Source organism: Aquila chrysaetos, chromosome 13, assembly GCF_900496995.4.
Source record: "Aquila chrysaetos chrysaetos chromosome 13, bAquChr1.4, whole genome shotgun sequence".
Lineage (NCBI taxonomy): Eukaryota > Metazoa > Chordata > Aves > Accipitriformes > Accipitridae > Aquila > Aquila chrysaetos.
In genome coordinates, this window is record NC_044016.1 from 438,083 (window position 1) to 462,831 (window position 24,749).

The following is a 24,749-nucleotide window of genomic DNA, read 5'->3' on the forward strand; positions in this document are numbered from 1 at the left end:
ACCCACTGCCTGCCTGAGAACTCCCATTCAGGAGCTGAGAGGCTTTCTCTGAATGTGCTTTCACACGGTTGGAAGGTTTTTTGCTTTTCCTTTTTTATTTTCTTGGCAGGGAACAAGTGAAATAAAACAAAAGATTAATCAGCTTGAGTGGCTCAGATGGCCTCTGTGGGGGGAGAAGAAAGATTGGGTGATCCTTTCACCCTTCAGGACCTGTAAGAAGGAGGAGCCCTGTGCAGCACCACTGTCCATAGGAAGGGAAGACAAATGCTCTTGAAGATCCTACCTGGGCTAGAAACCATCCCTTGTTTAAAGGAAGGCTGGAAGGCTTGCCAGTGACTTGATGTGTGGGCTGTCTTGCCCTGTGCGTGGCTGCTGTGTTGTTTCTGTATGCCGCTGTATGCTTGGGGCTCAGTTGCAGTTTCCAGGTTGTAGAATAGGTTGGTCTGGGTACAACACTGTTTACCCAAAGAAATTCATCCCAGTCCTTTAAATTCCCTTTGACCCTCAGTTTTTTGAATCTTTTGCCCATGCCTTTGTCTACTTCCTGATTGTTATGCTCTTGATCCTTGCCTGTGGGGAGGAATGTATTGATTTTTTTTTTTTAAATGTTTTCTGTTAGAAAAGTAGGGGAACGTGTTCTTGTTATACCGTTATTCATGTTATTTATTTCTTCCTCTACCACTTTTAAAGTAACTTTTGTCACCTGGTAATCAGGAGGTACCTTGTGTGACCAAGAATGAAAATGGTGTTGGCTCTCCACATCCCATGCTCTGAATTCCTGCTGGGAAAGGATTGTCAGTTTGCAGTTTGAACAGCTGATGATTCGAAGGACACCAGAGCAAGCCAGAGAAACAGCATTCGCTGAACAAATGTAGTCTTGTATTTGGGTGTCTGTGAGCATTTTGTTTTACCGTTGCCTCTGCTGGATGGCAAAGGCCATGTGGGCTGTACATGCATTTGTCTGTAGGTCCTTTTGGGACTGCAAGCCCAGCGTTTGTGTGTTTCTGATAAATTTTGTTCTTGCTAGACTGCAGCTCTGTTGATACCAGTCTCTTGTTTCGCCCTTGGCCTGCCCTTTCACCCTTGTAGCACAGCTGATAAGGAGATCCCAATGGAAACTCTTCTGGCGTACTTTTGACACAGAAGTGATTCAGGTGCTCTCCAGGGAAATTATTTTAATCTGAATCTGCATGCGGAACACGGCACAGTAGCATTGGACACTCTCTGTTCATGAAACCTCCCAAGTTTGCTGGAGAGGAGGGAGGAACACCAGTACTGTGAATTGAAATATGCCCATATTAAATTTGCTTGCCTCTGTTGCTCTTTGCAGACACACTGTAATTGTGGGCTGTGGCTTGAAATCCCTGTTGTGTGATGGTGCAGTACTTAAATCTTAGTTTGCCAGTCATTTTCCATGGTTAGACGAAGGATGTTTGTGCCTGCAGTTCTCTTGGTGTTGGTAAAGATAGTACACTTAGGAGAAGCTGTCATGAAGAGGACCCCCAGCTTCTCCTTGCCAGCCAGGTACTCTTACTGTTTGCCCAAATGCAAAATGCTTGTTCTGAGTGAATATAGGACTTTTGTCCAGGTATAAATTACCAGGAATATTTTCCGTTTCTGATGTCACACTCACAGGAAAGACTTTCTTCTTTCAGATTTAAACGTGTCTGGAGAGAGACTGTATCTTCAGATCCACTTCGGAAACCTGCGTGAAGCAAAAACTACTTCATATTTTGCCTGTGTTTGGACAGAACCCAGAAGCTGGGCAGAGGGAGAAAATGTGATGTCAGTGGGGATTTTTTTGATTTTGGGGTGACTTGGGGTTGGGTGTTTTGGGTAGGTGTGGGGTTTTTTTTGTTGTTGGGGTTTTTTTGGTTTTTAGACATTACTTTTATTGTTCCTAGAAATCTGTTTATGATATTCTTCAATGTCCTCAGTTTGCAGCTGCTTATTCTCTAACTCACTTGTATTTTCTAAGACTGACTGAGTTTCCTGGTGAAAAGGGGGTCAAAAGTATGTTGCTGCTGCCTTTTCCTGAGCACACCAAAAGCTCCCTGTACAAGGCATTTATTTCCTGAAATAGCTTTTCTGCAGAGCAAGAACAGTTTAATTTAGCTAAATTGCTCACTAAAGACTTACCCGATAATTTTACGACGTCTGTACTTCAGCACGTTGTCTTGGATTTATCAGGAGAAGAGATGGATAGTTGACAGATAGAGGCTTTGCCCTGGTTGCATTTTAAGTAGACATCTCCCTGGAGATGAGGTGTAAATGTCACGTTACCGATTAGCATTTGGTGCGGGGTACCAGAGCAAAGCAAGAAATGTCTCGGTTCAGTCTCAAAAAAAGAGAAACTAAAATCATTCCCTAGCTCTGACAGCATTACTCGGACAATGTGGTCTTCAGTGTTTTCTGTTCCTGGTACCAGCTTGTGGCTGGGTCATGCCGAGTGCTTTTGCAACCCAGACATCTGAAGAACCTGTGTTTGATGTGCTCTGGTTGTGCCTGGAGGAGTTCAGACCTGACTCTGGTGCCTTTCTAAACAAGTGGGATTTTTTTTCTGTAGGACTGAAATCCTGGTGTATGCAAAAGTCCCCCAGGAGAGTTTTGTTTGACTGCGTCAGGATCTGGGCCCCAGGCAGGACAGCTTGCTGGAAAGCCGCGTCCTGTCTGGTTGCTCACCCATGTTACCGTTCTCAGTGGGAAGGTGGTGATGGCAACCACCTCTCAAGCGTGAGGTGAGGGGAAACTGCAAGGTTCTGTTAACTCTGAGCAACCAGCCAAACAAGACAAAGTTTTAACTAAAAGACACACTTCTCTCATTGAAGAGAGCTAAATTATATCCTGATGGCTAAATGTCAACTAAATGTCAGCTACCTTTCAGTGATCTCTCCTCCCCTTCTCTTCCACAAACCTCTTCCAGGAATGGAAATAGGCGGTAGGTGCTAATGTGGGGATGGTTGTGGAAAGCTGGTTTTGAGAGTGGAGAGCTGTGGTCAGCTGTGATTAGCCCAAGCAAAATGTTGTGTGTTTTTGTTTTTGTTTTTTGTTTTTTTTTTTTTTTTCCAAAGTTGTAGGGTTTGCATGTGTATTTAGCTGACCTTAACAGCATTTCACAGTGGATTGCTCTGCAGAGCTGGGCTGTACAGTACATCTGCTGGGTGCCTCTCAAAGACCACAACTGTAGGCAGACTTTCTGTGTTGCTTGTTACTGCTTGTGCACTCAGGACCTCTGCCTCTTCTGCCTCTATTTGCTGCTCTCCATGGGGCAGAGGTGGGTCAGTCTAAGGCTTTGGTACTCAGTAATGTTCTTGTAAAGCCCCTGTTTTGTATTGTTTCCTCTGTCAGTCCTTTGCTGTTTCTGCTTTCCTTAATACTTTAGGAAACTGGGCTTGAGGTGTGGAAATGTCACTGGAAGCCTTGCTGGCTTTCTTCACCTCTTCATTGTCAGGTTTGCCATGGGAAGTATTAAAATCCGTTGAACCTTTTGACATGGACTTGTTGCAGTCAGAGCTGGTTGGCAGTGTCTTGGTGACGTATTTTTTTTCCCTCTTGGAAAATGCAGTTCCTTTAGCTTGTCAAGAAAAGTGCATCAGTTTTGATGTAGATTTTTCCAGCTATTTGTAGGCAGGCAGTAGTAGTGTGATGAAGGCAGGTTTTGGATGGATAGGAGGATCAGCTATTCCCTGTATCCTGGCAATCCTGTCAAAAACTTCCTGGGTGGGGTGGTGGTGTTGGAGTGTCTCCTTTTTCCTTTTTCACTGTGCTGAAAAACTGTTCCTGAGAGTCTTGGCTTTAGCCTAGGACTACAAAGCTGTTGATCTTGAAGATTTTGGTACGTGATTAAACTATTTCCATCCCAGTTCTGTCTGTACACTTTTATTTCTTGTAGAAATGCTTTAAAAAGAGGTCTTCAGGCTCTCTTTTTGATAGTTTATACTAGCTGACAGTGTTCAAACCCTCTCAGCCCTAGTGTGGAGCAAGTTCTGTGTGTCAGCTCCTAAAATTGCCAAATGGGAGATTAATAACTTCATGCTTCTTGGAAAAATTGATCTCTGCTTTCAGCTGCTGGCAGTTCCCGATACTGAGAACTGGTTGCTCGCTGGCGTGCAACGTCGTTCCTGCTTGAGACTGTCTGCTGGAAAGCAAAGGAAGTTGTGTTGCCTGAAGGGTTTACATGCCTTTTAGTTCTTGACTGCAGTGATAGTTGAGGGCCTCAGTGTTCCTGCCCATAAAATGTTAATCAACTAGACCATTAGAAGTACACTTTTATGTATATGTACATGCATATATATGTATACGAGTGTGTATGTGGTAATTATTCTGAAGCAATAAAGTATATTTTGAGAAAAATTGCTTAACTAGCTGCTGTGTGGTTCTTTGATTTTTTTTTTTTTTTGTTGTTGTTGTTGTTGTTGTTGGTTGTTTGTTTTTGTGGTGTTGGTTTGGGGTTTTTTTTGTAGCTTATTCCTGATCAGACTATTTAGGAGAAAATAGAAATAAGCTGTTGGGGCAATTGCTCCAAACTCAGTCTGGACACATAGAGTGATGCTGCAGATAAGATGAATTTCATAATGTTTTATAACTTAGATTTGCTTTCCAGAGCATTGAGAGGTATGAACCCTTTTAGCAGAATGTCTGCTCCAGTCTGTACGTGAGATCACGTGTAATTTTATCAGTCTCATTGCACATAGTTCCTCAAAATATCTGAAAATCTAACTGAACAAAATGTTGCTAATCGTGATTTAAATGGGAAGTGCAGTCAGGCTACTTTTTGGGGACAGACATGTGATATGCATGTCTAGAGATCCTGAAACCTGTTAAATCAGCAGAAAAAAGCTCTTGTTACAGAGTGTTTCAAAACGTAATTAGTGGGGAGTTTCTGTTCCCTTTTTCTAAGCTGCATATCATCAGCTGACAGTTTGGTTACTTCTGCCTCTTTCAAACAACTGAGGCTACATAAACTGTTTAAAGTTAGTTTTGTTTAAAGAGTAAATGACCAGGTTTTCAAATACACCAAGCACACAGGTCATTGTGAAAATTGCTTCATAAAATTCCTGCTGTATTCAGGTCTGTCTTTCTCTCTTTTTTTTTTTTTTTTTTTTCTTTTATACAGGCGATACGGATTATGGTTTCGATTGCGGAAGTTAATAATCTGGTTGCTGGGAGTGTACATAGCGATTCCATTTCTAGTAAAACTTTGCCCTGCTATTCAGGCAAAGCTGGTCTTCCTAAACTTTGGTAAGTGACTCAGTCTGTTGGGGTGGGTGAGGGCTGAAAGGGAGGAGTGTCTTTATCTTTCATTTGTCTGCCTTCACTTTCACCCTGCATGTGTACAGCTTGTGAAGGATATGAACTTTCACAGGTTGTAAGTTCTCCAAACTATGGTTTGGAATGCATTCTCTGTGGCCCTAGTGGTCTTTGTAGTATGTCTTTATACAAATACAGTGACCAAACTGAAGTCAGCTTTCAGCTGAAAGGGTCTCCTTCAGGAAAACCATGCAATATGTCGAATGCATTTTTCTGAAGGGTTCAACAAAGTTGCATGAATGACAACAAGTAAGTGAAATTAAATCCCATTAGTTGTTTTCCAGGCAGTGACTCTCCACCTGAAAGCATTTTAGGAGAATATTCTGGTTGGGACAGAAGAGACCTCTTCATGCATTCAGATTGACTGTTTCCTTGTGTCTCTTTAGCCTTTGCATTTGGTCAAACTGGCAGTACAGTGGGTCTGGCGAGCTGGCTCAGCTCCCAGGTCGCCCAGGGAGGCTTGAGCATCCACAGGATGGAAAATAATGGAGCATCACTGTATGAGAGAGGCTTCTTTGCCATCTAAATTTGTCTTTAAACCTCACTTGTGTTTTGTAATGAAGTGTGGAAACATATCTTCCTTTGACTGTAGAAGCTAGAAGGACCAGCTACAGCTATGTTGCTTTTATGTAACTTCTGTCATTTTGGTTGTATGCTCTGTATATTCTAACACCTAGGATTGTGGTCACTGTGAAGTGTGCACATGTGTGGCCAGTACTTGTGCCTTGATTGTCAGAACTGACAGCTGGGTAAAGTGAATAATGCAGGTTACTTCCATTTTCATCACCTTGCTTTTTCAGTGATGATTTTAATTTGCCCTTGCAGAGCTTTGCTAGGTCTCCCTGAAGTTTCTACCTCTGTTCATTCCCAAGTGAATGAAATAATTGTTCCATAACACTTTCTTGTACTAGTACTTGCACTAATATCACTGCAGCATTGTTCCTACTGCTTTATATAATGGCAGTCAGATTTTACTTGTGATGGTACTCCCATGAAAAACTATTTACCTTAATGCAAAGTGCATTCTAACACACTTACTAGAAGTACATTGACATGTTTGAGTAATTCTTCTCCACTGGAGAGTGACATTTCTCCTCCAGAGGAGTGGCGTAGGGTTTGCCCTGTTATACTGTTTTTTTTAACTTCTCAGTATAAATTGCTACTCTGCAGCCATCTTTTACTCCTCCTTTTGTGTAGTTTGAGATTTGCTTCCAAAACAGTAGCACAGACCTTCAGGAGAAAGTGCTTCCATTTGTTTCTCGAGATAGCTAAAGATGAATCGATAGCTGTGCTCCTGCTGTTTAGCAACTGAACCAACATCTGGATTTGTTCTTGAGTACGGACTTTTATTCCAGGTTATGAGATACATGAGCATATGGGGTAGACATCTCAAGCTGTGTCTACTGGAAGTCTTCAGAAAAATGAGATTTCTAGAAGCATAAATACAGACTAGATCAGATTTAGTGTATCAGTATGATTAACAAATCATATGATTTTTGTCATGTGATGTGTTACGAGTAATATCAAATAGCTCTGAAACATGTCACTAAAAAACCTTTAATGTGCTAAGTCTCCGTGTGATGTATGCCTATATGATGATGATGGCGATAAGTTTGTGTGTGTAGAATAGATGGACCATCCCAGTGATAAATGGCCATACATAAAAATAGCCTGTACTTCTATATTTTTCTCTTGCTTTGAGGTAAATGCTTACCTGGCCCCTATCACTAACACTGGTATGTTCCTCTTTGTATCTTTTTGTATTACAAAATCGCACAAGAAAATCATAACAGATTTGGCAAATGGGAAAATTGAGGCAGAGAGAAGTTGAATAACTTTCTCAAAATACTGCTAGGAGTGACTTGTGTGCCTGTCCAGACCTTGACCGCAGAACCTACCATCCTCTTGGAGGATCCACCACCCTTGTGAGAGCATCGCAGAGTTCTGTGGTGACAGCACAGTGACCCAGCGGTCTCTGGTGATGTGCATGCTTTGTCTGGGACTCTTCCACATGCTTTTGCATAAGAGCAAACAGACTTCACAGGTATAGATTTGCAGTCTAAGGGGCCAGATTTGTCAGGTTGACATTGGCTGATGTCTGGCGTGGTTTTCGTGTTTGTGGCATGTTTAGTGATTTTTTTTTTTTTTTTTGGGTGGTAAGTGAAGTGGTTTAATCCAGTCAGCAACTAAGTGCCACGCAGCCACTCGCTCACTCCCCCCCGTGGGATGGGGGAGAGAATTGGAAGAGTAAAAAGCGAGAAAACACAGGGGCTGAGATAAAGACAGTTTAATAGGTAAAGCAAGAGCCATGCACACAAGCAAAGCAAACCAAGGAATTAATTCACTACTTCCCATTGGCAGGCAGGTGTTCAGCCATTTCTAGGAAAGCAGGGCTCCATCATGTGTAACGGTGACTTGGGAAGACAAATGCCATAACTCTGAACATGTCTCCCCCCACCACCCCTTCCTCCTTCTTCCCCCAGCTTTATATGCTGAGCATGACATCCTATGGTCTGGAATATCCCTTGGATCAGTTGGGGTCAGCTGTCCCAGCTGTGTCCCCTCCCAGCTTCTTGTGCCCCCCCAGCCTGCTCGCTGGTGGGGTGGGGTGAGAAGCAGAAAAGGCCTCGGCTCTGTGCAAGCACTGCTCAGCAATAACTAAAACATCCCTGCATTATCAGCACTGTTTTCAGCACAAATCCAAAACATAGCCCCATACTAGCTACTATGAAGAAAATTAACTCTGTCCCAGCCAAAACCAGCACAGACTGTCACCATTATCAGTGCTTCTTTGTGTGTCAGTAGCACAAAAACTTTGGTATGTTAATTGTTTGTCACTAAATTTCCAGGAGACAGACTTCCTGGCCCTGCTGGAGTGGAGGTCAAGTTTATGGGAAAAGCCTGAATCACTGGGAAAAGAGAGTCCTTAAAACTGATGCTGTCAGTAGATCTCTATAGCATCTGCCTTGGTATTGGGTGTGTCAGAGGCTGCCTAGAGAGGCCATACAGTGTTGGTGATGGAAAAGGAAGCATTTAGACTAAGCACATCCTCTCATTTAGCACATTGCACAGTGTCTATAAGATGTAGCTTGTGAACCAAGCAATGGAAAACAAAATGCTGAAAATGTTTGATGTTTGACTTTCCTGATGTCACTCGTGTTTGAATCGGTGAATGTAACAAGCAACGAACAACTGTGTATTGTATAAGCTGGGGGACATAAAACATTTGGAAGATCGAATTGAGGTGTAATGATTTTGTTTTCAGGGTTCTCTTCCTGAAGAGATGAAGTTTCTGGCCTAACATGATCTCTTTTAAATGCTGCAGTGTCTGGGAGATACGGCAATTATTTGATAGTCTTTGGAGAGTGGGCTAACAAACTGCATATCCTCCTCAAAGGCTCAGGAGGACAGTGTTTAACGCAATTTATCTTACTCTTATGGGACACGAACCATGTGGTGTCTGCTACTATAATGCAGTATCTCCTTTAGGTTGTTGTATTATAGAGGCTGAAACCACGTGTCATCCTGAAACATGTTACAGCTCTGGGATGCACCCTTTATCCCAGGGAGTTTGTCCCATCAGTAACTTCCATTATAGCTACGATGCAAACAGTAAAGTTTTGCCAAACCAGCTAACCCACCCCATTGATGCAGCAGGAGTGACTGTCTTGTGGCTGGGAGATTTACAAAGCAGGCTGGGCAGAGGTTGTTAAATGTGTGTCACAGAAAGCTTTGTCTGTCTCCCCCAACTCTTAATTTTAGCCTACTCCCTGTTTTTTTGATGGTTGCTTGTGTCTTCTTACCTGCTCTCTTTAATGTTCATATTTTAGTCACAGCTGTAGCCAGTTCATTCTTTCACACAAAAAGAATAAGGTCTTCCCAGCACAGTGGACCACTTTGTACAACTCTCCAGTGTCTTGGTAAAGCAGTTTTGTAAGAAAATAAAGGCAAAAATTAAAAGGTTTCATATTCTGGGTTTTTTAATTATTATTATTTTTTTACTTTTTTGTATTTCAGTGAGGGTCCCATATTTCATTGACTTGAAAAGACCACAGGATCAAGGTTTAAACCACACCTGTAATTATTACCTGCAGCCAGAGGAGGATGTAACCATCGGAGTCTGGTAGGGAAGCCTGTTCTGTGCAGTATGTGCCCATACACCTTTATCCTTGTTTTTGTTCTCAGTGTTGCCTATCCAGTATTTTCGCTGTGCATGTGACAACCATTGCCTGTTCTGTTTTGTGGATGTTTGTGTTTTCCTCTGCCAAGTGACCGAGTTCATGTTGAAAAGTATGCAGATCTCTGGAGCTCGTCTGAACTCAGATCAGTAATGCATGAAACACGATTGGACAACCTGTGCATTCAGAGAAACTTCATAATTTGGAATCGTAAAGGTTACAGGTCTGCATTGCTACAAAGATCATGCCTCCATATCAATGAGACCCAAGGAGTTAGAGAAGTTCTGTCATTCAACTGCTGTTCATATTTTGTTTGGCAAAATAAATGTGGGGGAAGATAGGAAAACAGGATCAAAGTGATCAGAGTAGGAGGAAGAATATTCTGTGTGTAAAACATATGTAAGGTTTGGAGAGTGGGTGAGAACAGAGAACACACAGTTTACTCTCGTAACAAAACGAGTGACAGTATCAGAGCTCTCTTGTCATTCCTTCCTCACGAAGAAGATTTTCTGGTCCCAGGCATGGGCAATTTATTTTAGCTCCTTGTTACCCAGGATCAACTCAGATGAGTGGTTCTCTGTCTGAAAAGGTCTGCTTTCAGTACTTCCTGTATTATTATATCAGCTCAAACCAGCTTCTGCATCTGTTTCTTGACATCACTTTTCTATTGTGTCTCAACACCAGAAGTTTCAAAGCCACAGAAAAGTTCCTGCTAGCTTTGAAGAAGTGCTTGCAGTTTGAATATACATGCAAGAGCAGCAAACACCTGAAAAAAAGGCTAGACACCATGTCAGGTGTGGAGGGAAGGGGGCTGTTCCTTAATATAGCCAGTGATGTTAGATCTGTAAGGTGAAGGATTTGAAGTTTTCAGTTATGTGTGTGTAACTTGTATGTGTCTACTAATGCAGTAGAGATTTTTCTCTTCACTTGAGGGTATATGACCTTTTGAATGGGACAGTGGTACCCTGCTACATAAAGATGGTTCCTTCCCTTTATGTGAATTTTGGTGAAAGACAGGTTTTGGTGAAAGCTGGAAGTTCAGTCTTTCCAGGGTAGGCTGATAAATAATGGTTTATATCTTCACTTGGAAAATTAAAATTCTACCTGCTAAGCTGAGTAAGTTTAGATAGCATTCTTGAGATTTTTGTTTCCCTTACAAGTGTACTGTGCTTTGTATCTTTACTAAACCAGAACTTCCAGTTTGTGGCAGCAGTTCAGAGTCCATGTCATTTGTCTTGATACTTACGAGATAGGTTTTCATGAAAGTTTGGAGCCTTGCTGTAATGCCAGTTTAAGGTCTTGTGTTTGGTATACTTCTGAAACAAAGTCCTCAGCCTGCTTTGTTCAAAAGCTTGCAAAAGTCTTGAGGTAGAACAGTCAGAGAAGTTGTGAGTCCTACAGTTACTGGGGCTTTTTTCCTCCTCAAGGACTCAATGTCTGCTGGCTGCATGCATGCAAGTAGTCTTTTTACATTGTTTCCCCCTGTATTGGTTTGTCCTCCTAGCTTTACATCTGGGAGGAAGGTGTGGTAGATGGAGTTTGTCTTTCTTCCAAGGAGAAAGGCATGTGAGTACTTAAGTTACTTCTGACAGCTGTAAGCTAGCCCCCTTCTCAACAATCTGAGGTGGTTGTGGGCATGTACTCGCTTTCAGTGTTTGTCTTCTAGAATAGTTATCCAATCTCTTCGGTCTGTCATTCCTCTCTTTCCATTCCACCAGTGTTGAATTCTTTGTAACATGCTGCCCAGCTATATTATCTACAGAAGAACAGCTGTGAGTTAAAAATTCCTGGCTCTTCTAGATTGTAGCTTTTCCAGCTAAAATGTTATACCTTCAAGAACCTGGCGTCTGAAAACAAAATGATCTTCTCATCAGACCCTGAGCCCCTCTTTTTCCTCAGATTGACTATGGAGTCAGATATGCCTCTTACTCACCAAACATGCTTTCCAAAAACAGCTGACTTTGATTATTCTGAATATCTGCTGACCTAGCTGTGAATCTTGTTTATGGTGTATAAGTGTGTTAATTGAAGTAATTAAGTGCCATAAAAGGTGAGGAATTGACATTCTTTCTCCAGAACAGCAGGAAGTTCTGTAATTGTGCTTTGGGTTTGCCTGTGAAGTTTGATGCCTCACACAGCCCTGGGTTTTGAAGGCAACAGTGATGGAGGTGAAAATGTAGAAATAACCCTAGCCACTGCCTTTTAAACTTGGCCATTTGTCGGCTAATCATGACAGATTTATGAAGAGTGTGTGTGAGGTGTGTAATCCTGAGTTAATGAGTTGATGAAAAAAACTCAAAATTCGAGTGGCAGACACTGCGTAGCAACAGGACAATGTAATTTTTCCTTCTGTATACAGGCACACGGTCCCTGCAGCTTTATGGAAGAATGCGCGAGGGAAGGACCAGTTGTGGTTTGAAGATGCTCTGGGTTCCAGCCACCCTGTAATCCTTTACTTGCATGGCAATGCGGGAACAAGGTGAGGCACAAAACAGCAATGGCTTTGTTTCATGCTGTGTTTTCCTGGCTTGCCACAGTTTCAACACATTGCTAAGAAAGATGGGGACAAACTTTTTAGTAGGGCCTGTAGCAATAGGACAAGGGGTAGTGGTTTTAAACTGAAAGAGGGTAGATTTAGACTAGATATAAGGAAGAAATTTTTTATGATGAGGGTAGTGAAACACTGGCACAGGTTGCCCAGAGAGGTGGTAGATGCCCCATCCCTAGAAACATTCACAGTCAGGTTGAAGGGGGCTCTGAGAAACCTGATCTAGTTGAAGATGTCCCTGCGAATTGCAGAGCGGTTGGACTAGATGGCCTTTAAAGGTCCCTTCCAACCCAAACTATTCTATGATTAAAACCAGAATAAAATCTAAAAGCAGTTTGGTGCATCTCCTTTCTTTTAAAAGGAAAGCATGTTTTAAGAAGTGATGCCTCTCCATTTATTGAATGGGGGAATAGATTTATTGCAGTTATCGGAGATAGCTGATACTGTAGTTTACCTTGTATCCTCTGCTAGAAGCCAGGAGGCTGTGACACTTCCTAGATCAGGTAGGGAGAAATACTTCTTTTCAGTATATGAAATAATACACTGAATGAAATAATACTATCATGGGGTAGCATTACTGCTTCTGTATATGTGATTTACATGCATTAAATAAACTTTCCAGTTCCTTTTGTGAGCTTATTTTAGTAGTTAACACATTCTGAGGAAAGAAAATCAAAAGGAAAGAGGTAATGTGCTGGTCTTGTTTCATTGTTGCATACATACAGGGCATTTGTCTGGAATAGAAGCATTTCTAAAACTTGTAATTTTATAGTTGACTACCTGTATCAGCTAAAGAAGTAGGTTGGTTCTCTATACTTTGTTGCTGGATGCTAAAAACCATTAGTGCAGTGTGAAACTTCCTGAATGTTTCTCAGAATCATGTTCTTACTGCCACATCTCTGCATGCTACAGTGCTTTAGTTCATTTATTAGAACATGGTCTTTTTCCTTACTAATATGCATCTTACAAAGAGTATCAGCCCCTTTCTGAGTTTTGAGTGCCAGTGCATGTTCTTTTGAAGCTGATGTCTGCTTGTAGATACTATGCAAGAGCAGAAACATTGCAGAAATACAAGTTCCATGATGTAAAGCAAAGAAACTCTGTTTTAACTGTGCCAGTAGTGAAGGTTTGCTAGCCTTTACATGGCAAGAACGTTGCCCTTTTTCACTTAAATTCTTGTCTTAGCAGTGTTCTTTTTTGGTACAAGGGCATGATGTGGAAGATGCGTGCTGTGAGCCAGGAAATGCATGAGCAGATGGTTTTTGGAAACTGATCTTGTCTTCTTGTGCTGATGTATTACAAGGTTTAATCAAATTGTTGCATTATTTTTTCAAATACTGCTTCACTCGTTTTCTTGCCTTTATTGGGTGTAGCAAATGATACTAACGGAAGCTATTCTGCAGCTTAATGGTGGTAATTTGGGACCAGTATCTCTGTTATGTGCTTATTGATTAGCTTTACTTCTTGGCTCCCCCAAGTGCTACTGAGATAAAGTACTGAGCTATGGATCGATTACGTATTTCACATTTCACTTTACTCTGTGTATTGGAGAAGCTGGAGGTGTATTGGCTTTGCCATTTCAGCTTTAGTATATATTGCTGTATGTTTCTACACTGCATATTCAGTCTTTTGTCAAAGGGCTGCTTTATTGATGCAGGCTGCATTAACCATAAGTAAAAGGCACTGCCTTGGCTTTCTGGTTTGCCTGAGTGGTCTGGAGCTGAGGCAAAAATTTTATGATCACTTGGTCCCCTCTAGAAAAAATTCCTCTGTTGTACTTTGAGGAATGATGAAAAGGCACCAATGTGTGCACGGCAAGGGTGACTTTTCAAGCAAGTGTTCTTCTTCTTCAGGCTTGTGTGATTCAAAATGACTTACAAGCAATCCCTTGTGTTTCGCCCTGAGTGTTTTTGGCTGCATTAGGTATTTTGTAGTACAGTTGGAGCTGGCAGCTTTTGGCTGGCAAGTGCATGTGTTCTTAGAGGGAGGTCTGGAAAGTGGCATTTTGGTTTAGAAGCCTGCACTGACCAAACCAGTCATAGTGTGAATGTTTTAGTTTTCTTATGAGTGCAGGAGGAAATCTACTCTTGCATCAATACTGGACTAAAGTTTGAGTGTGGATTAGCCATGTCATGTTGTGGATGTATTTTAAAGCATGTAATGGCACATTCACTCTCCTTTCCATTTTATTGTCTAGATTTCAATTTATGAAAAAAAAACATTAAAGCAGATTCTTCCCATGGACTTACTTACAGTGTTCAACTCTGGTTTTCTCTGCTCAGTCTTTTGCACATGTCCTTTCTGTCCCTGTGCTTGGAGCCAGGTGAGAAAATCCAAGGGCCAGCTGCTTGGGTTAATGTGGTGAGTTCTGCTGAGAGCATCACACCTTGGAGAGCAGGGGTTACTGGCTGGGGCAGCAATGGTGGCAGGAGTGCAGGGTCTGCAAAGCCAACAGGGACAGGCTGTTTTGGATATATTACGCGCTTTGGAAAAGGCAGATAGGAGGGTGGGTTGAAAAGTTCATCTTTACCTGCTTTGAGAAGAGATTTATAGGGAGAAGTTGACTTCAAAGCTATGTCCTACACAGCTCAGCAAAGCCTTGCTGTCTTCTTGAAGCCTGTGACAAAGCAGTTACAGTGTTTCTTATGTTTGGCATGTTTGTGTTAAACTGAAAACCTGAGGCAATTGGGAAAGTCTGTTTCTGGAATCTTAAATGTTCACATGTGGTTTTTTTGTTGTTGTTTGTTTGGTGTTTTTTTTTTCTCCTCTTCTCTTCATGAACCACTCTCGCCAGAGGAGGGGATCACCGTGTGGAGCTTTACAAGGTAAGTGGCTGCACGTGTCGTCCCAAGTAGTTGCGTTAACACATCAGATGTGCACAGACTTGAGAAGACTGCTCATTACAGCCCACTGCCAACAGGCAGGTAGCTTAGGGCTCTTTAGTCTCCTCTAGATATGAAGCATGTGTGGGAAAAGGGGTCTGTAAGCCGTGAGCACGCTTCCCCATATTAAAAGATATTTGAAAGGTCTTTTACTTGCTGTTGTTAACTGTCAGCTCCAACTGAGCTAACCAGAGTCTTTGCCAGGAACACTTTCACAACACAGTTTATCGGAAAAAAATTAAGGTTTTATTTAATCACAGCCGTAATTTCACTGATTATACTAGTATACTAATTCAAGGTACCATTTAAGAGTATTCTTTCATATGTTACCAGTCTCTATATACTCACCATCATAGAATAGAATAGAATATTCTCAGTTGGAAGGGATCCACAATGATCATCTAGTCCAACTGCCTGACCACTTCAGGGCTGACCAAAAGTTAAGCATGTTAAGGGCATTGTCCAAATGCCTCTTAAACATTGACAGGCTTGGGGCATCAACCACCTCTCTAGGAAGCCTGTTACAGTGTTTGACCACCGTCTTGGTAAAGAAATGCTTCCTAATGTCCAGTCTAAACCTCCCCTGGCGCAGCTTTGAATATATATATACGTGGATTGAGGCCAGCTCGGATTCCTCGCACTCTTCAAACTTTTGAAGGTGACATTTGGCCTTTTAAATGCCAAAATGTTGGGCTGAGCCACTATAAACCTCCTCCTTGGTCTGTTAGTTGGCCAGCGTGACAAAGCTAGTACTTGCCTATTCACAGAACAATTTGTTGCAATAAAACACTTTCAAGGTTGCCAGTGCGGGGGTTACTTCATCACTTGGCAGGCAGGCAGGTTCAGCCTGGGTTTCCCACTTTCCCATGGCACAGCTCGTTCATATGAGTGGTACCATCTCAAGTGCTGAAGATTTTGTACAAAACCCAATGAATTTTCCAGATGTAGCACCATGGTACGTTACATGAGAACAGGCCACTTCAGCTGCTTTGGGTCTTTTGCCTAATGACTTTTGCTGTCATTTATTTTATTAAACTCTCTCTTGGCTGAAATTCTCACACACAATTTCTTGGTCTCATCACGTGTTTCTAAAAGAGCCATAATTATTTTCGCTGGCTCATTTCAGAGGGGTCTGAGTCTGTGTTTTTTCCTATGGATTTAGCTGTCATTCCCTTTGCTTTATAATTTGTGTCAGAGTGTTGGCACTCATAAAGCTTTATTGCAATGCAGCTTCTTATGCAAGATCCCCTGCTACAAAGTCTTTTTATTTCAGATTGTTTAGAAAATGCTGTTTGGCAACCCCAAGAAGGCAGGTGATATTTCTTTTCCTTCAAGAAAAAAGGGTGAGCTAAGTTGCAGAAAGTTGGTTGAGGAGACTGTTGTGTATGGTGGTCTATTTGGTCATTTTTCTGGGAACCAGCCTATGCTGCAATTAATTTTGTGCTGGCCAAGACAGGCAGAGGAGTTGTTTTGGATTTTGACTGAGCGAGAGTAGCAGTGCTTCAGAATACTCAAAGGCTCTGCATGCCTCTGTGTGTTTCTGTGTGTGTACACATATAGAGAACAGAGTTTATCAAACCCCAAGGTTTCTCTTCCTGTGTCTGGTACTCTTTTGCTTCTGAGAACATAGACAAGTTGCTTAGTTTCTTTTTCAGTCAGTTACTCATGTGTGAACACACACACGGGCTTCCCAGAACCATGCCAGAAACTCTGAGTTTGTGCTTATTCCAGCAGAATGAAACAGGCTGGATTGCTGTCCTCTTTGCTGGTGCTGGTAGTAGGCTGGAAGCAGCAGGGAAAACCCTCTAGAAGAGGTTCAGAAGGGAAATAATAACTGTAAGAGGTCTCTGTCCTTTCTTTCCAAGTGGTTGATTCATGTGAGCATCTTTTTTCAGCAGAAACAGCACTGAAAATTGAGACTGTCATTACTGCACAGTCTGTGAGCAGCAGCTGTCCGAAATCATTCTTGCCCAAGTCAATGTGTCTTTGAAGACAGTAACCAGAAGCAGGAGCCATGAGGAAGCCATTAGGAGGAGTAGCAGTGGAGCAATAACCAGATACAAACTCGCTTTGAGGGGCATGCTTTCTTCTAGCCTGGACAAGTGTCCAGTTATTCTTTGCTCAAGCCTGGTTTTCAGATATCACAGTTACCAATGTATTCAGGGTCACTGTGTTATTCACATTATTCAGATTAGCCATGCTTGAATAATGCAACTCAAAACCTTTTAAAAACTGAAAAGAATCCTGTTCTCTTAGCTACCTTGACTGTCAATGACAGACTACCACAAGCTGCTTCTGCAATTCATACTTGTACATTGAGGCTTTGGCAGTGAAGCTTTTAGCTGTTCTTACACTGATGTGCTGGGATGGCAGAGAGCTGATGCAGAGGGTTTTTTGCCCACTGCCTGAGGTTACCCAACTTAGTAGCAGCACATGAAACAATACGGTATTGTTATAGGGGCATAAGTAATTACTATAAATAAAACATTTGGCATTGTTACACTAAACATCCTGTTAAGGGTCAGAGGAAATGCCTGTTATCTGCAAAGCCAATTGAAATCTTACCAGCTTCATCTGAGACTGCTTCTGAACTAATTCTAAGGGGAAAAAACAAGAAAGAAAAATACTCTTAAAAAAAAGACTAAAACAGAGGAGGCTGTTAGTGCAGGGCATGGGCTTGGGGTGCTCCCAGCGTTGTTGGCTTCAGGCAGGGATGGTATAGCTCATCATAAGCAGTCTGTGTCCTTCACCAGGAGGAGCTGGGTGTTGATGGTGGAGGTTTTTCCTTCTCTAGTGTATCCACTGTGATAGGCCGTACTTTGGCCTTGCTTTGCATGTCTGCTCTCCTCTTGGGAAGTGGATGTTTGGGTGCTGCAGCTGCCCAGTGCTAGGGTAGGAAGGAAGGTGCTTGGGCAGCAGAGCCATGCTCTAAAGCAGAGGGTGCTGTTAGTGTGGGGCCCTGCATTGTGAAAGTTGAGGTGGGCACCTTACAGCTCTGGCAGCTGCAGTGGTGGTAGTGACAGTTTCTGCTGCTTTTGCTGCTTGTTTGTGTTATTCCTCAGCCCCATCTCTTCTTTTCCCTGGAAGAGAAAGGCACCTCTGAAGTGTAAGAGCGGGGCAGTGCCTGTGGTTGGGACTTGGCAGGTCCTTGGAGGAATGAGCGCCTGCAAGTTGTTCACCTGTATCTTGGCTTTGAGTTGAATGGGTGCAGGAGTGGGAGGCTCCATCAATGACTTCCTTTGATAAAGGCATGAGATGACCTTCATCACCTTTATCCCAGGTCTTTGTCCCTAGTGTCTGCTAGGGAGAGGACAACTGGGCACACTGGCCTGTGTCATGCTGGGCTGTGAGGAGGCATGTCTTGGTGGTCAGGGGTCCTGAGCATGGACTGCCTAGGTTTAGGTGAGCCTGGAAATTGCTGCTGCCTGTGCCTGGGGGTGTCTTGAGGGCATCCTCATTGCTTATTGCTGTGAGAGGGCTCGTGCTTTCAGCAGCTGACCAGGACAAGAGTCAGGCAGATGAATGTTGCAGCATCTCCTGCTCTCTGCCAGGTGCATTTGCTTTGTGTAGCCTTGCAGCTCCTGGCTCCCAGTGGCAAGAGGAGAATTTGGCTGGGGATGCATCACACCATTCCCGTCACTCTTCAGGAGACTCCACGTTCTTTCCAGACATGGCTGCTGTCTCAGGTGCTTCCTTGCTGCTTTTGGCTGTGCTGAGTGGCAGGATTTAGGGGGTAGGGCTGGGCTTGGTGGTTGAGACTCAGATTGGGGTTAAGGAAAACTGGAGGCCACTCTGTTTTGGTCTTCAACAGGTATGAGGTGCAGGTGGTGGCTGGTGCAGGTCAGACCAATGGTCTGAGGAGGTAAATGCAGGGGGAGAACCAGGTGCTGAAGGGCTGTTTGTAGGAAGACAGAGAGAGGGGGAAAAGGTGAATATTCAGGTGGAAGAAGGCAGAGCTCCCGTGGGAACAGTGGCCTGGGGTGAACAGCAGTGCTTTCCTGCTGCAGGGGCTGAGCTCCCAGAGTGAGGTGGGTACCAGCCCTAACAGCACAGGTGCAAAGTATACACGGGTATAAGCATAAAAGAAAACTAGGATGGAGACCAAAAAGAAAAAATGTTTCAATTGAGAACATTATCAGTTAATTATTTATCAGTAATTAAGCAGATAGAAGTTGAAGGAATAGCTGAATAATAAAGTCTCTAGTGGAAGTGGGATACAGTTGGCTTTGAAAATGAAACATTGGTCTTGTGTGTGTAATTGCAATGGATGTGTTAAACTCAGCGTATTTTTTAAGAAGAAATAGAGGATGGTAAAAATCTGGTTTTAAATGTAACAGCTGCTAATTAAAAAAAAAAAAAAATGCATCCGTTTGTTACTGAGAAGAGATGCTGCCAATGCAGCCAATACATAACAAATGTATAGAACATAGGTAAACTGTCAGCAGGTTAAATAACTTTTAATGGCCTGGAAAAGGCTAGATTGTATGTGATATCTTAGCAGTAAAATCACATTGTAAAGCTGAAAACCAAACTTTGCAAGAAGGAACTTTGTGTTATGCATGTCCGGTAAGGGTGTCCAGTATGTAAGTGAAAATGGTTTACAGTGATTCTGATGGAAATGGAATCACAGCTGTCCTGCAGCACCTAATTTGTTAATTAATATTTTACCTGATTATTCTGCTAATGTTATGTAGGTTGCAGTGGTATTTGGTACTGTGGTGGTGTACATACATCACCACATCTCTCTGTGATGTTGGCATAGTTATTTGCAAGAGGATGCTGAATAAACAGTAACTTTTGAGTGCAGACCCCAGAGTGGAACAACTGCATATTTAATACCTCTGCTGTAAAGGGCCTTTGCCCTGGAAGTGCACACAGTAAAGACCTTGTCACCTCCAGGAGAACCCCTTTGAAGGTTTAGAGCCAAAGAAAGAGAAATAGGAATTGCTTGAAGAGACCTGAATAGCAAAAAACAAAGGAGCTTCAAGTGACTTTGAAGATGTTGCAGTTGCATCTGCTAATATAAATTCTAAATAACTGTTAGTGGGAAATGGCATTAAAAGAGGGGTAGTGCAGTAGCATAACCCCGTGGCTAGTGGCAAGAAATGACACAACCAAGTGCAGTAAGGGTGAGCATGATGTAACATGTTAGTCTCGGATGGGGTGCCAGCAAGTATCAGGGCAAACTGTGTGATATGTACGTGAAGTTACTGGCTTTCCCTCTTCAGACGACCATTTAGATCCTAGTGGGACAATGGAAATGCTGTCTGCATTTCCAATCAGGTGCCAGTTGTCTGTGTAAGCTCCAGTTGTACTTCTATGCATACTCTGTGCCCCCAAATTGTTGTAAATTGTCTAATTGTTTATAACTCTACATGATATCTGCATATGTAACTTGTTAAGGTTAAAGTTGTACTATTCCTTTAGAAGTAATGCTCAGCTTACAGGTATCATTCCAGTTGTAAGCTGTGATAGTCCCAGTACCACTAGGTGTGTTATTTAAAAAACTGCAACGAATGCTAACCCAGCCGTTAACACTGGAAGTCCAGCTTGTGGTGCAGCGAGCCCTGAAGGTACCAAATGTTGCACACCAAGCAAATATCTGATCTGCCACAGTGCTGAGAATGAGTAGAACCCTCTGAGAATGGTGTCCTACCACTACAGGATTTTTGAACTTGGCTTTGCATCCTGTAGTTGTCATCTTAATAGCAATTTTATTCATTGTGCAAGCTGCATTGGCTATAAAATCGAACACTCAGCAACCCAGTAATGGCAGCACAATGCAATGAAGAGCTACGCACTGCCCTCAGACCTGTGCAGGCTATCATGAAGCAAGCTGAAAAGGTAGACACCTCCAACAAAATCCATTGCTTGGTCCTGGTGAGCAGCCTTGAGCCACAGGAGGGTTTACAGTATCCTTGCTGGACTCGTGAGCAATAGCCTGCAGTTGACAGACTGTCAAAAAGGGAAATTGCAGCCCTGTAACCCAGTGCATATAGCATTGCCACTGCTAGTAACACAGCTGAGGCTTGTGAGGCTTCTTCTGACCTTGCTTTGGAGCTCCCTGGAGCACTGTTTTGAGCTTGTTTAGCCATAAAAGCAATTGTCTAACAACCAGGTGGCCACTGGCTAGCTGGTTTTATTTTTGCTGAGCTTTGTGTAATGATGTGGCATAGCCATAACTGTAATACAAATAGCATCAATGCTCATACAGATAGTGTTATAGAGAAAATCACTCTAACGTTTTTATGTACAAGTTACAGATACAGTTACTCTGTGTCAAATGAAACACCGATGACACCCAGGGTAGTGGTACAGTGTAGAGGAGTGCAGGCCTGGTATGACAGCAGAGACCTCGGAGATGGGGACACAGGGAGCATTGCAGAGGAGCGCAGGTATGAGCGTGCATGGAACGGGGCACAGGCTGAGACCCCTGGGCTGTGCACAGTCTGCCAGTGGTCAGCTAAAGAGATGCAGACCTGGGAGCTGGACAAAAATGGGTTTAGAAGTAACAAAGAAAACATGTCCAATGTATGTTGACCATGCCCCATAAAGTAATTTGGGATGTAACATGGAATCACAGACCAGTGAGGAGAAGGAAACATCCAGTGCATGACCGAAATTTATGAAAATTAGCTCTGGGTGGATCCTAGAGGGAAGTGGGAGAAACTACCACCATCATAGTCCTCCCAGCAAAGGAGTTGAGTTGCCAGCTTACCTGAACGCCCTTCTTTTCTATGTTGTCCTCTTTTTCTCTTTTTTTCTGTACTAATGAGATCTGACCTAGTAACAGTAATTGTTCAGGCTGTTAAGATTTCAGTTACACTGGAAATAAAGTGTTGGGTTTATATATGAGATTATTTCCTTTTGTCCATTAGGAGGCTTAGAGTATAGTGTAATACTAAGATTGCTTTTTTTCATCATGTATCATACATAGCCACAAGAGCAACAACATTTTAATCTTTTTGTGACTTCTTGTTGATTTTTATCTACCACCGAGCTGTTAGGTTCATACCGAGCAATGGTAGCTTGGAATGCTAGCATTGTTTTTACCAAGGCACTTTTTCCAAGCCAGTTCATCTAACGTTCGGCATTTTTACTTGCTTTTAACAGATTTTGTTAGGATTACCATTGGCTGTAACATAATTCTTCATGATAGAGCAATTGCACGTTTTGGATGTATACATTTAAGCCTTCTGAAACCTGAAACGGGCTCCTATATGTTATGCTAACATTTATGCCAATTTGAATAATATAAATGAAGCAGTTGTACAGTTTCACTGGAAAACCTGAAAGTGTTTGTAGGGGAAGCAGTCATAGGATATTTGTGGATCTTAAGGGCAAAGCTTTTAAAGGGAGAATCAACATCTAATATAGTCTGATACGAGGTCCAGGAAACAAATGGAGTAAAACCAGCAGGCTGAGATGATTGGCTTTTGAAAAGCTCTGTGCCTGCTACACCAAAAAGCTGTAAGTTGTTGCTTTACCATGTCAGGTTGATAATGTTATAAATTAGATCCCTGCACCTTGGTCTGAGGCAAGAGCACGGCTGCTGTGCAAGTCTCTGTGATGGGTTTCTGCATGTTTCTCTGCCCTGCAGGTTCTCAGCTCCCTTGGGTACCACGTGGTCACGTTTGATTATCGAGGTATGTGGGCTTCTTTTATTATGAAACACTTTTAGATGTCTCTCTCTGTAGAAGCAACAAAGGAGTTGCTCTTTTTTTTTTGGATCTCAGGGGAGCTGTTGTTTTATAAATGCTTCCTGCCAGCTAATTAGATGTGGTTATTGCTGCTTTTTTTCCTCATGGGTGTCGAAAGAACTTCAGGAAATTTCTTTTCAGTGCCTTCCTGTGTAGCACTGCTTCCTGTTGTCCAGCTCAGTGGACTCTGGCTCCTCTCTGTCCTCATGCACAGGACTCATTGATTTGGGAGCTAAGGAGCAGAGGGTGACCCAGGCACATACGTTGCCACAGCATCCAGTTCAGGCATCCTCCAGGTGCACATCTGGAAACTGTAAGCTTGCCTAGATGTAGTCTTTTGGATATGATCTAATTGACTTTCCTGAGGTCACACAAGGAACTGAACTTGCACTTCTTTTTAAAAGCTGATAGGTGAGATAAGACATAGAGTAAATGATTTGCTCACAACTGGTAATGTCCTCGGCAGAAGCCATGACCATTTTGCAACTCTGTGCCACCAGCAGTCAAACATCTGCTCTTTTTTTCCCTTCTTAGTATTTAAGCCATGGCTGCAGTATAATGCCACTGGAGATACAGGAAAGAAATTAATCCGTTGCATTTTTATCAAGAAGACATCTGGGAGAGGTTTATTTGTAGGAGCTTGCCCTGTTTTTCAGTCCTGCTGGCAGCTGCTTCTCTGGCTCCCTATTAGGTATCAGAAGGGATGTGGGATGCTTGCTGCTTAGCATAAGATGTGTAGACATGCTGCAATAGTGACTGAACCAAAACAATCAGGAGGGTGGAAAATTGCTTGAGGGCATTGATCGAACAGCACGGACAAACTGATTTTGCAACAGCTTTGTGAAATGTGCTTTGGTTTTGACCCTAAGCATCCAATTCTTATGCTGTTAGAGACTCCCCTTACAAGTTGGTTACATGCATGCAAAAGCAGCTAAGGTTTGGGAGCTGGGCTGTTGCATATGGGTAGGTGCAAGAACACGGTGTGGCAGTGTTTGAGATCCAGCTCTTGTTTCTGTTGTTGACTAAATCCACAAAAACTCCTCGGCAGCCAGCAGTTACCTTGTTTAAATGATTGCAGATTATTTGGGGCTTCCAGCCCTGAACTGTAAAAGTGCACGATGAAATAAACAGAAACTATCCATGTCCCAGGTCCCTTTGCAGTTGCAGATGGGCTGCATAGGAAGAGCTGGCTGGCTTTGCTGACCAGTTCGTACGATTCTCAGAAGGACTATTTGTGTTTCAGGCTGGGGTGATTCAATAGGCAGCCCGTCAGAGAGGGGAATGACCTACGACGCCCTTCATGTCTTCGACTGGATAAAAGCAAGAAGCGGAGACAACCCTGTCTATATATGGGGTCACTCCTTGGGCACGGGGTAAGCATCTGATCTCAGTGGGACTTACCAGCTTCTGAAAAACATTAAACACTGACCTTGGATGAAGGTGCTGTTTGCCATAATCCCCAGGCTGGCTTGGCTTGGAGTCTGTGGCATGATTGCTGCAGAGTAGCTTCCCCTTTGCACTCTACAGAGTGAGAGGGCTACAGTGAATGACTATGCACGAATTGATCTTGAACCTTCATAGCCCAGAGGGTTACACTGGAAAAGACATTTAGAATAATATAATGCAGACTGACCAAGGGGAGAGAAAGTGGGACTGCACTGATCTCTTTCTGTGGTGAACCTGTGTCTATACGTCCTTCAGAGCAGAACATCAGGCTTCTCTGATAGTCTGAGTATCTCAGACCAGCCGCATGTGGACATGACTTGCCCTTACAAAACGTTTTCCTCCTGTCCTGGCAAACGTGCTGTGTGTAATCAGTACTCACACAGATGCCTGCATGACTACACTGCTGGCCGTGTGTGACACTTATGTGGTCATGCTGGGCACAGGGAAGTTCAAAGTGTCAAGTGCCTTTTCCTGCATGTTCTTAACTTTCCTTTCCTGCTTTCTCCCTTTCCACTGCTGCCAGGAGGTGGGTCATGTTCAGCAAGCAGCATGTGCTCTTACCCCCTTGATTTATGGAGGAGCAGAGGGCAAACACAAGAGTTACTTTTGAGTTGAGCTGTGTGCAGATTAAACTGTTTGAGACCACAACAGCTTGCCTTGCTGTCCAACAAATGTGTTGCTGGGA

The 24,749-nt window shown here is 42.9% G+C and overlaps 1 protein-coding gene across 4 annotated transcripts in view; it reads left to right on the forward strand.

Moving 5' to 3' along the window:
• ABHD12 (abhydrolase domain containing 12, lysophospholipase) overlaps nt 1–24,749 on the forward strand; it is a 46,840-nt gene that overhangs the window by 16,227 nt on the left and 5,864 nt on the right. For 3 of the 4 annotated variants that reach the window (XM_030036081.2, XM_041128551.1, XM_030036084.2), the window contains 6 exons: nt 5,117–5,241; nt 9,328–9,433; nt 11,848–11,967; nt 14,831–14,861; nt 22,519–22,564; nt 23,862–23,991. In XM_030036081.2, the coding sequence (XP_029891941.1) occupies nt 5,117–5,241; nt 9,328–9,433; nt 11,848–11,967; nt 14,831–14,861; nt 22,519–22,564; nt 23,862–23,991 (558 nt within the window). Of the gene's footprint in view, nt 1–3,647; nt 3,689–5,116; nt 5,242–9,327; nt 9,434–11,847; nt 11,968–14,830; nt 14,862–22,518; nt 22,565–23,861; nt 23,992–24,749 lie in introns of those variants that run through there. The other variant, XM_030036085.1, reaches the window with a different exon arrangement.